Genomic DNA, 12291 nt, shown 5'->3' with positions numbered 1-12291 from the left:
CCCAGTAGAGGGTTTCCGAGGCTGTAAATCTTTATGGAAGCAGAAAACCTCATCTTTCTTCCATGGAGAAACTGGTAGTTTCAAACCGCTGACCTTAAAGTTCACAGCCCGATTTGTAACCACTACGCTACCAGAGCTTCTTAGCAGACCTCAAACTTAAGAAGTCTTTTTAAGTTCAAAAGCTAAGAATCAATGTACCTTTTATTTTTTCCAAGGTCTATTTACTCCGATTTCCCCCTGAGATTGAACAAAGTGGAGGGGGATTTGAAGAGATTTTTTTCTTTTCTTTTGTTGAATCTACATAAGCCAGATAACCACGTGATATGTACATGTTCACCATTAGTTAATGGCTTGTCTATACTGTAAGGCATTACCAGGGCAATCTGAAATCCACTTTTAATGTAAGATAAACAAAGAGGCAACAAATAAAAAGGCAGTACTGACATAGAAGATGAGCTAACTAGTACAAGACTCTTAAGGACAGTCACGAGGTAACTGCCATGTGCTTTCTCCTGAAAGTGGGAGAGAGAATAAGAAAAAGAGTTCACCACTGAGAATATTTATTTTAGCTAGGAAATCTGAATATCCACAGAGAGGAAAACAAAAGATGCTGACTTTCTAAAGGTTACAATGTGTACACAAGAGGGACATGTAGATTGGATCCTAAAGGGAGTGCACAAATTGGAGACAGAAGAAGTGTATGGAGAAATAAAAAAGGTGGGTTTGGATGAAGCTGAAATTCATTTAGCAAAATTAGAAATGATCAAAATTAAAACAACTGTTAGGAAGGCCTAGAATGCCAGACTAAGTTGTTCCTATGGAGGGAAAAATTAATCTCCAACAACTTTATGATATCACTGTTCTTTATGATTCTCTGAATGACTACAAGGTAAAATCCAAGGCTTGACACTTAATGTGGTGGTGGTGGTGGTTCACTGTCACTGAAGCGATTGCAACTCAGAGCTACCTGCTATAGGATTTCCAAGGTTGCTCATCTTTACCGGAGCAGAAAGCCTCATCTTTTTCCCAAAGGTAGATGTGAACTGCTCACCTTGCAGTTAGCAGCTCAGCTCGTAATCCACTATGCTACCAGGACTCCTTTGACACTTAAGTAGATGCCATCTAGTCAGCTATGACTCAGTGAGCCAATGCACAACAAAACACTACCCAGTCCTGAGCCATACTATCAAAATTGTTTGAGCCCATTGTTGTTGCCTCTGTGCTAATCCATCTTGTTGAGGGGTCTTCCTCCTTTTCAAAGACCCTCCACTTTTCCAAACACATTGCCTTTCCCTAGGGACTCATTCCTTTCCAACATGTGTCCCAAGTATGAGATGAAGATTCACCAGCCTCACTTCTAATCCTGATGCCACATTCTTCTTAAATTATAAGCCATCTTCTCATATTATTTGCTCAGCATACAGATTGAATAAATATGATAAAAGTATACAACCCTGGCACAAACCTTTCCAGATATACACCATTCAGTATTCCCTTGTTCTAATGACTGCCTCTTTGTCTATGTACAAGTTCCTCAAGAGCACAATTAGTGCTCTGAAATACTTATTCGTCTTAATGTAATGTACAGTTTATTATGATCCACAAAGTCAAAAGTCTTTGCATAGTCAATAAAGTAAACTCTTCCAGATATTATTTTTAGCCAAGATACATCTAGTGTTAGCAATGCTATCCCTAGTTCTACTTCCTCTTCTAAATCTCACTTCAATTTCTGGCAGCTCCCTGCTGATGTCCTTCCTCAATAGTTTTTTATTAATCTTCAGTAATATTTTACTTGTGTGTCGTATTAACGACATTTTTCAATGATTTCTGCATTCCGTTGGGTTATCTTTCTTTGGAATGGGCACAAATATGGATCTCTTCCAGTAGGTAGGACAGGCAGCTGTCTTCCAGTTATCTTGGCATAGATGACAGCGCCTCCAGCACTGCGTTTGTTGAAACATTTCAATTTGCATTCCATTAATTCCTGGAGCCTTGTTTTTTTGCCTTTAGTTCAGCTTAGATGGTTCTTGATCATATGCTAATACGCTACACCTCCTGAAATGGTTGACCATCAACATTCTTTTTGGTACAGCGACTGTATGTATTCCTTCCATCTTTTTTTTTTTTAAGGTTTTTATTGTGGATTGAGTGAAAGTTTACAGGGCAGATCATCAGTTTTACATTCAACAAGTCATACACCTTGTTTCATTACAATGATTATAATCCCCTCCATGTACCATCAGTTAACAGTATTTCTCTCTATCCACTTTAGCTTTTTAAAAAACAAAACAAAAACACTCAGATGTAATCATTTACATCTCCAAAGGACATATTCTACAAGTCTGCCTCCTGGCCAACAGCTTAGTCCCTCTCTTCCCATGAATCTGGAGTCCTCAGCCGCTCCCCCACTCCATGCCCCCATCTTTGCCTCCGTCTCTGGCATCGCTGCTTCTCTGGATAAGGTCCTGCATTCCGCTTGTGCTCTTCTCCTTTCATGATCCTAGGGTCCTGTTTCTGGTCTGTAAGATTAACCACTCCCCTGTTTTTGTCACAAAACTTCTACCTTTAAAATTTTGACAGTCGCAATTAGTTATAACAATTATTTACTATTGAATCATACGAATCTTATCCCCATCTCTTTTCACCAGACCCATCTAGACAAGATGAAATCTATTCAGTGGGGACTCTTTCTTCCCTCCCCGTACTCTTAAACTAAACTCCCTTTTGAAACTCTGTAAGCTAGTCACTTCGTGCCTTTATCACCCCCCTCATTTAGGAAGCCAATGTCTTAAGTTGCCGGTCCCTATCTACCCTGTATACAGAGGGGATAGCATTGATACTTGATGTGAAGACTCCTTCCTTTGCTGTTGGTATTTAGAGTAACTGCCACTCTGAGTATAGGTCAGGTTCATCAAAGTGAAGCAATTTACCCTTGTTTCCTTTACCAAAAAAAATAATTTTTTTTCTTTTGTAATCGTCCTCTAGTTGAGTTCTGATTATTGAGCCATCAAGGTTAGGTCAAAAGGATACTGTCTGCAAATTTGGGTGTTCTTGTGCATCTACTCTCTCCTCATGTCAGCTGGGTGTTTCACTCTCAGCTCTAGTCCTCTGTGGCTATGTCCTTGTCCATGGGCTCAAGTGTCCTCAGGTCTCACACCACACTGTGGACCAACCAGCCCTTTCTCTTCTCTCTCTCATCTCCAGGTCAATGGACTGTGGTTGAACTCAGCCCATTTCTTCATTGCTGCCTTTCCCCCTCTTCCACTCACTAGTAGACCAATGTGGTCACCAGCAAGCTAACATGCTTGTTTGTGTGTTCCCTTTGAGTTTTAGTCTTAGAGGGCCATCTTTTTTGATGCTTTCTGCATCATTTAATATTTTAGCTATAGGCTTGGTTATGTTCTTCAGTTCTTTCAGCTTGAGAAACACTGACCGTGTTCTTCCTTTGTGGTTTTCTAACACCAAATTTCTGCCCATCTCATCACAGTAATTGACTTTGTCTTCTCGAACTGTCCTTCAAAATTTTCTTTTCAGCTCTTTTACCTCTGTAACTTCTCTTTTAGTTTCTCTACACTGGAGTTTCAGTCTCTTCTGATACACATTTTGCTCTTTTCTGTCTTTCCTGTCTTTAATGGCCTTTTATTTTCTTCCTGCATGATGTTCCTGATGTCATCTCACAAGTTTTCTGGCCTTGTGTCTTCAGTGTCTAAAGCATCAAATATGTTCTTGAAATAAGTCTCTAAATTCAGGTGAGATATATTCAAGCTCATATTTTGGTTCTCAGAGACTTGTCATAATTTTCTTCAGCTTTAGTCTGAACTTATATATGAGCAACTGATGGTCTGTTCCACAGTTGGTCCCAGGCCTTGTTTGGGTTGATGATACTGAGCTTTTCCACCAATTTTTTCCCACAGATGTGGTCAATCTAATTCCTGGTGAGGTCATGCAAAAGCATTCTTTACCAAATTTCTTGGCCTAGATGAGTGAGTGACTCTAGTGCTGCAACAGTTTGCTGAAAGATTTCAATTTGTATTCCATCAATTCCTACAGCCTTGTTCCTTGCCAATGCCTTCAGTACACCTTGGACTTTTTCTTTCAGTATCACTGGCTTTTTTTTATCATAAGCTTCCTCTTAAAATGGCTGAACACTGACTATGTCCTTTTTACAGTGACTGTGCTTTCCTTTCATCTTCTTGTGATGCTTTCTGCATCTTTCAATATTTTGCCCATAGAATCCTTCAATATTGCAAGTCAAGGTGTGAAGTTTTTCTTCGTTTCTTTCAGTCTGAGAAATACTAAGCGTTTTCTTCCCTTGCAGTTTCACAACTCCAGGTCTTTGCACATTTCATTATAATACTTGACTTTGTTTTGTCAAGCTGACATTTGAAATTTTCTATTCAGCTCTTTCAACTCCTCTATTTTTCCATTCACGTTAGCTTCTCTGCACTGAAGAGTAAGTTTCAGAGTCTTTTCTGATATCCAATTTGGTCTTTTCCTTCTTTCTTGTCTTCTTAATGAACTTTTTTTTTCTTCTTCTATGATATTCTTGATGTCATCCGACAACTCTTATGGTCTTCAGTCACTAGCATCTAATACATTAAATCTGTTCTTGAGATGATCTCTAAATTCAGGTAGAATATGTTCAAGGTCATATTTTGGCGCTTGTGAACTTGTTTTAATTTTCTTCAGCTTCAACTTGAACTTGCATATGAGCAACTGATGTCTATTCCAGTCTGCCCTTGGCCTGGTCTTGGCTGATATGGAACTTTTCCACTGTCTCTTCCTACAGTTGTACTCAATTTGGTTTCTTTATATTCCATGTGTTGAGGTTCATGTGTACAGTCTTCTTTTATGTTGTTTAAAAAAGGTATCTGCAATGACTAAGTCATTGGTCTTGCAAAATTCTACAATGAGATCTCAAGCATTGTTTCTATCACCAAGATCATATTTTCCAATGATGGGTCCTTCCTCTCTGTTTCCAACCTTCGAATTCCAATCACCAGTAATTACCAACACATCTTGAATGCATGTTTGATCAATTTCAGACTGAAGTTGGTAGAATTAAATTTCATCATCACTGGCTTTCGTGGTTGGTATATAAATCTGTGTAACAGTGGTATTAACTGGTCTTCCTCCTAAGTGTATGGATTTTTATTCTATCACAGACATACTCCAAGACAGATCTTGAAATGCTCTTTTTGAGTAGGAAAGTGATGCCATTCCTCTTCATAATAAATCCTATGACTGCCCAATTCAAAATGGCCAATACCTATTCCATTTTGGCCCACTAATTAATGCCTAGGATATCCATCTCTATTGAGTTCGATTTCAATTTTGACGACTTCCAATTTCCTAGGTTCATACTTCTTATGGGAGCACAGTGACTCTGTAAAATAAGCACTGGACTGCAAACCACAAATTAGTGGTTCGCGCTCACAAGTTGCTCCATGGAAGAAAGGTGAGGCTTTCTGTTCCCATAAAGATTTACAACCTCAGAATCTCTGTACAGGGTTGCTACAATTCAGACTGACTTAACAGCATATAACTACAAGCATTACGCATTCTGATTAATTATAGTTCTTTGCAGCTATTTCTTATTTTGAGAGTTGTTTCTCATCAGCAAATGAAGGTTCTGAAAGCTTTACTCCATCCACGTAATTAACTCTGGTAGCGTAGTGGTTACGAATAGGGCTGCGAACCGCAAGGTCAGCAGTTCAAAACTGCCAGCTGTTCCTCGGGAGAAAGATGAGGTTTCCTGCTCCTGTAAAGATTTACAGCCTCAGAAACCCTGTACGGGGTTGCTATGAGTCGGAACAGACTCCACGGCACACAACCACCACCACCTACTTTGAGAAGACAGCTCTTCTTCCCCAGTCATCTTCTGAGTGCCTTCCCATCTGAGAGCTCATCTACTGGCATGACACCAGAAACGTTCTGCTGCAGTTCCTAAGGTTTCAGTGGCTAACCATTCAGAAGTAGTCCGCCTCTCCTTTGTAATCAATCAATCTTAGTCTGGAAACACTGCTGAAATCTGTCCACCATGGTTGAAAATACCAAAGGCATAGCTCCAGAATCAGCAACACACAAGTCACCACAGTACGACAAACTGACAGCCACATGGCAGTCAGCTCTTAAAGTACAGTGTGGTTCCAAGCATGGACTTCTCAGATGGGGAGTGTTGGATTGATTCTGGGCTCTCTGGCTCAGGAGCAATCTCACTCTGGCTTTTCCTCTCTGAAGTCACGTCCTGATTGTACACTTGGCTTAATCATGCCTATTTTTTCCAGCTGTTTGAAATATTAAGTGACATTGTTATGTGTGAGGTGTGCTTAGAATTAGACTCCAGAAGTCTATTTCAAGGAAGACAGATGAGATCAGACATTAACAGAGAACAAGGATACAGTCTGAGAATCCAGTGGGCAGAGAATTTGAAGATTTAAAGAGTTGCTACACAACATCCAATGGAAAGCTTGTGGAGGAGTTGTTATCAATGCCATATGACAAGACCAAATTGAAAAGTCTCCTCACCTAATTCTTTATAGAACTGCCAATGTATAGGTGACTTTTTACTCCATGACGTGTAAATACTGTGCAAAGCAGAAAATGATCAAGTTTTTGTTCCCCTGACTTGTACATAGTGCAATGTCCGAGATGAAGCACACTATTGAAAACTGTACTTCTAGAGGCAGACCACCTCTGTGGAAAAGTCTCCCTGCACCTGTGACACCATCCCATACCAGATCTGAATCAGAGGAGCAACTTGCTATCTCTATCACCATAACGTAACCCAGTTTTATTGTAGTTACGTTCATCTCAATATACATAGCAGCATGTTTAAAGAAAAATACTATAAACCAGAAATAATTAAATCACAGTAAAAGCTTCAAAATTTTAATAGGACAAAGAAACCAAAAGTTGACAATAATCACACACACTGTAAGTAAAAAACATATAAACACAGAAAAAGACAGTTAACTTTCTCCACCTTAAGTACATTAACTGAGAATAAAACCGCATTTGTACTATTTAAAACCAGAGGGTTTTTCATTTTGTACTTACTGCTACTTTCATCTCCGTACTTGTAAATGCAGGTTGGGTTTGCAGGACATAGAGTTGAGAAGGTAGATGGAACAATATCTAATATACGTTGGTGGTAAGACAACCTACAATACAAATAACAACCTCAGAAATTATCTTCAATCAGTTTCCCTCTTTAGTAACACTTTGCTTACCTGGAAAAGAAAAATCTCTAACAACCAACCAGAACTCAGGGTACAATCAAGAAGCGGAAAGAGGAAAGGTTTTGTGTCGGTCAGCACACCAAAGTTTTGACTTTCTTCAAAACTTACTGGTGGCTGGCACTGAGATGTGAGCTAGTAGGCCCAGTAACCTGGTAGCCTACGATGTGGGGTGTTGATGGTGGGCCTGGGGTACCACGCAGCACTGTGGGCTATCAAGTCTGGTGGCCTAGAACACAAGGCACTGGTGCTGGAGTAGGGTGGAGGAGCTCATCTGCATGGCTGGGAGAGTAGCTACCTTGTACTAAGTAGGTAAAAAAGGGAGGGCAATGGGAGCACAGTTACCTTCTAGCTGAGAAAGTCTTTATAGTCATCACAAGGGGAAAGCTAAAAAGAAGGCGAAGCTGGCTCAGTCTACTGAACGGGCCTAGAACCAATGATACCCAATAACAAGCACACCAAGTGTCTAGATCTCGGTTTCCAAACATCATACTCTTCGACTGGGAGTGTGGTGGCTCTGTAGGATAAGCACTGGACTACAAATGCACAAAAAATCAGTGGTTCAAGCTCAGCAGTCACTCCTCAGGAGAAAAAAGGAGCTTGCTACTCTCACAAAGATTTACAGCTTTGGAAGCCCTACAGAGGGTCACAACAATTACTAGAAACTAGAACTCCTTGAAGAAATAAATGATGTCAGGGTGGAGGGCAAGAGCAAGAAAACACAACATGAACCTGAAACATCTTGGGCCAAAAAAATGAGAAGGAGGCAGCTTACAGGATTTCTCAGGGACAAGTCGCCATCAAAACAAACGACAGTAATGGATATAGCAAGTAAATAAAGGAATAAATGGGAGAAAAGAACAGCTCTTTCTAACAGTAAAATGGCACTAATAATGGGAGAAGAAATAATGAAAATGAGAATCACCACTTGACAGTTTACCAGTGATGCCTGGTAAAACTGGGGACTGTGGAGACTAAGGCTAGTGGGTGAAAGTCTGATGAAGAACAGAACACTGGCGCAACCTCAGAACACTTCCACAGAAAACTAACCAATCACAGAGGGAAGAAAGATGAGTTTAAGGTAGAGAAACCTGTCAAAAACAGACATGACCAGGAGATCAAAAGCACCAATAATGCAGGACATGACTCTGGTCATGAGGCAGCATCAGAGCGACCCCATAAAGTGAGCCCTATATTCTTTAACACAGACACAGATATAAAAGAGAAAAAACAGCAACTGTTCAAGACTGAAGGCAGCAGAGGAGAACAGCAATTTTTAGAGCTATCTAGATTCCTGGACAGGATTTTGGACCAGAAAGAAAAAAAGAGACACTGACGGGGCAATTGGTAAAATATCAGCAGCATCTGTGAACTGTGTGGTACTATTATGTGAAAGCCGATGTTGGTTATATAGAACAATGTCCTTGATTTGAAGGAATAGACAATGGAATGTTAGAGGATGCTGGGATACTATGTAGTTTGCCAAAATTTCAAAGACCAATGTAATTGGCATAATACATTGAAAGGAGAGTGTTACAGAGAAAAATTGCTAAAACCTTAATTTAACAATAAGGGAATCTGTGGAGTTCTTTGTACTACTCTGACAACTTTTCTGTACATTTCAGATTATTTCAAAGTATAAAATCTTTTGAAAATTACATTGGTTTGGTTCCATTAGGATCCAGATGACCATGACTGCCTAATTTTTTCAGCCTAAATCTTGGTTAAAAACTAAAATGGAAGATAAATAAGTATTTGGATTTTAAAAATGGTATCCCGTACACATACTACAAATGCACGTAACAGAAACAACTCCCTACAATTATAAAACCTAATCTAAGGAGAAATAGCAAACAACTTACCTCATACATTTTTCCAGTACTTCTCTTACAAACTTTGGTTTGGGACTTTCAAGATCTTGAGCAAGACAATCTGACCTAATGAGGAAATTCAGTTGTATGAGCTCTTACACATAATCTGCATTTATACCTAATTTGTATTTTACTACAAATTATGTTTCCTTTTACCTAAATTACTTCATTTATACACAGTATATGAAATATGAAAGACACAAAATATCCCAGACAAAGAGATTCTATGCTTGAGTTTTAAATATTAACAGTTTCTCATGGTAGATTCCTTATGGTGGAGTCCTGGTGTGACACTTTAGGATAAGCACTGGACCACAAGGTCGGTGGTTCAAATGCACTAAGCCAGTCATCGCAAACCCTATATAGCATTGCTATAAGTCTGAACCAATGGACAGCACTTAACAAACAAAACACAAAAATCAAAAAACATGGTAGATTCCAGAGAAAGGAAGACTAAAACAAAAGACAATACCACTTACCAATCTTCCCAGCTCCAACGGAATTGGAAGTTACTTAGATGATGGGAAAACCAATTAATAAACCTATATGGGGTGGTGGGAGGGGGGGGCAGAGGCAGAAAAAGATAAATGGCTGGAATTTTTAACAGGAACTTAAGTAATCCTGCAAAGATTTTCAAAAGCAACCACCTATTTCATACGTAAAGAATATTCCCCTACATAACAACCTATGAGGGTAAGTAAAAAAGTGTTGCTATAAAAAAAAATCACAGACACCTTTCTTAAACAAAAAAGTCAAAATGTGAAGCTGCTGTTTCTTAATATATCTTTGTAGAATTCATGTAAGCTCTGGGAAATTATTTTCTTTGCTTTTTCTCCTTAATTTAGGGCTTGTAATTGTAGGTGACTGTTTCTCTTAAATGCATTTTTAATGTGCCTAGGATATCATTTTCCAAATTCAAATATTTGCTTCTCTCTATTTTCGTTTTCCACCAAACCCCATTTTAGTTTTTAACCAATATTTACACACCAAAATGGCAGTTTGCGAATCCTTGAGGGGCTCCAATCATGTTTCTTTTGGAGTTTTGGGAACAAAGTCAAGTCTGAAGCTATAGGTTGGATGGGATTAGGTTTCCCAATGAAACTTTTGTATGACAGCTCTAGCTACTCTTGACAAATGAGCAGCTGCACTGTGATAGACAACAATTGTTTGGTGCAACTTCCCAGGTCCTCTTATCATCAATGAAGTTTTTAATTTTCTTAAAACACCTTCATAATTAGTCCATTATTACTCTTGTCCTTCAAGAAAATCTATCAAGATTTTTTGATCCCTTGGAGTCTCGAAAACAGTCACCATAACCTTACTAGTGTGGCTCTTTAGGATAAGCATTCAATCTCAAGGTCACTTTGAACTGCAAGGTCGGTGGTTCAAACTCATCAGGCGTTCCTTGGACACCCTACACAGGGTCGCTACGAGTCAGGCCTGACTCAATGGCACTTATCAGCAACAACAACTTTTCAAGCTGACCTCTCTGCCTGGAATTCATCTTTGAGGTCTTTTCGGGACCCCTTAAAACAATCGATCCATCTGAAACCTGTTGTTTATGTGACGCAGCAATCCTGTAAACTTGTTGCAAAGCTTCAACGATTTAGGAACATAAACATTTGATTTTTGTTAAAATTTTGATAGTAGCCTTGACCTCAAAATCTTTGTTTCCCCTGGCATTTCTGAAGACATCTGAATAAAATTAAGACAAGTGTAGTACTGAGAGAATGTTGCCTGCAGTCATCCACTGGTGGCAGACATGTTTAAACTTGTTGCATGGAGTAAACCTGCACATGTATGAACTAGACTGCTAGGAGCAATACTTTTTCACTTATTCTCATATACCTTCCCCTTCTGCATACCCTTTTGGTGAAAATACTGTTATCTTTAAAAAAAAAAAAGTTCCTCACCTCATTCCTCCTAACAGTGCTATTCTTCCTAATAACAACTTCCAAGGACTACATTATTTCCCCCATATGATAGGACAAGGAAACTGAGGCCAAAATTTAAAGAAACTATACATCAAGCATACATGGCAAAGCCACTTTACGGACTCTCATAATTACAGCAAGCTCTTTTCATCTCACACAAGAGAATATACCTACCACCAAAGCCAATTTCCCCCTACAAATATATCTCATCTGACTAAATGGGGAACATTTTTATACATTGTGTAACGCTGCAAATTTTGTTACTAGTCCAATAAGCATTTGCTAAATGAATGGCACTCCTGGTGTGGCACTGTAGGATCAGTACTAGACTATGAACCACGAGGTCGGAAGTTTAAACCCAGCAGCTACTCCTCAGAAACCCTATACAGGGTCACTATGAGTCAGAACCAACTCGACAGCACTGAACAACAACAAATAAACGGCATAATAGGTATGCCCAACACAACTAGTGGTTTTAATTAGAATGAGAAAACAAATCACACAAGAAACTTTCCTAAAAAGTCATCACTCATGTATTTTTAATTCCACTCATTGAAATTACTCAAGGAAATAAATCAGTTCCACAGAATAACTCTTACTGATTATTTTTCAGATAGGGACCTTCAACTATAAACCTGAAAGGGCATGAATTGAAGAAATGTGCACTACTTGTCCTAAACAAATTTGGGGAGCTGACAAGAGGTCAGAAAGAAAACCAGGTAATAATGCTGACCATACAGACCTCTAATAAAGGTGATGTCAACTGGGCATCCAATTACTACAACTATTAAAATCCAATGTAGTCTTTTTGTATAAACTAAGAGTCTTAAAAGGAGCTCTGGTAGCATAGGGGTTACGAATCAGGCTGCTAACCTCAACGTCAGTAGCTTCGTAAGAGAAAGATGAGGCTTTCTGCTCCCATAAAGATTTACAGCCTCGGAAACCCTGTGCAGGGTCACTGTGAGTCGGAACCGATTCCATGGTACTTAACAAGAGTCTTAAAGCTCTAAGTTTGAAAAGACTTCTAACATAGAAGTTAATTATTTCACAACAGATACTATCTATAAACAAACAAAACTAAACATAACCTCAGCTTAGGCATCATTTCATATTAAAAATTAACTAGAAAACAGAAGTTGTGTTATTACCCAATGGATTATTTTGGAAAAGCAAGTAAGAAAAAAAATCAACCTGGAAATCCTTAAGGCAAATGTCCTAGTGATCAAATTGGTTTACCAGGGAGACAGA

The 12291-nt window shown here is 39.0% G+C and overlaps 1 protein-coding gene across 2 annotated transcripts in view; it reads right to left on the bottom strand.

Moving 5' to 3' along the window:
- NCBP1 (nuclear cap binding protein subunit 1, 80kDa) overlaps positions 1–12291 on the bottom strand; it is a 46902-nt gene that overhangs the window by 13047 nt on the left and 21564 nt on the right. For both annotated transcript variants that reach the window (XM_006863138.1, XM_006863139.1), the window contains exons 13-15: positions 9589–9651; positions 9101–9175; positions 7060–7163 (exon numbers count right to left, since the gene is read on the bottom strand). In XM_006863138.1, the coding sequence (XP_006863200.1) occupies positions 7060–7163; positions 9101–9175; positions 9589–9651 (242 nt within the window). The remainder of the gene's footprint in view (positions 1–7059; positions 7164–9100; positions 9176–9588; positions 9652–12291) is intronic.

This window comes from Chrysochloris asiatica, unplaced genomic scaffold (genome assembly GCF_000296735.1).
Source record: "Chrysochloris asiatica unplaced genomic scaffold, ChrAsi1.0 scaffold00053, whole genome shotgun sequence".
Taxonomy (NCBI): domain Eukaryota; kingdom Metazoa; phylum Chordata; class Mammalia; order Afrosoricida; family Chrysochloridae; genus Chrysochloris; species Chrysochloris asiatica.
The sequence above is the reverse complement of the archived record's forward strand: the minus strand, read 5'-3'. Positions and strand labels throughout refer to the sequence as shown.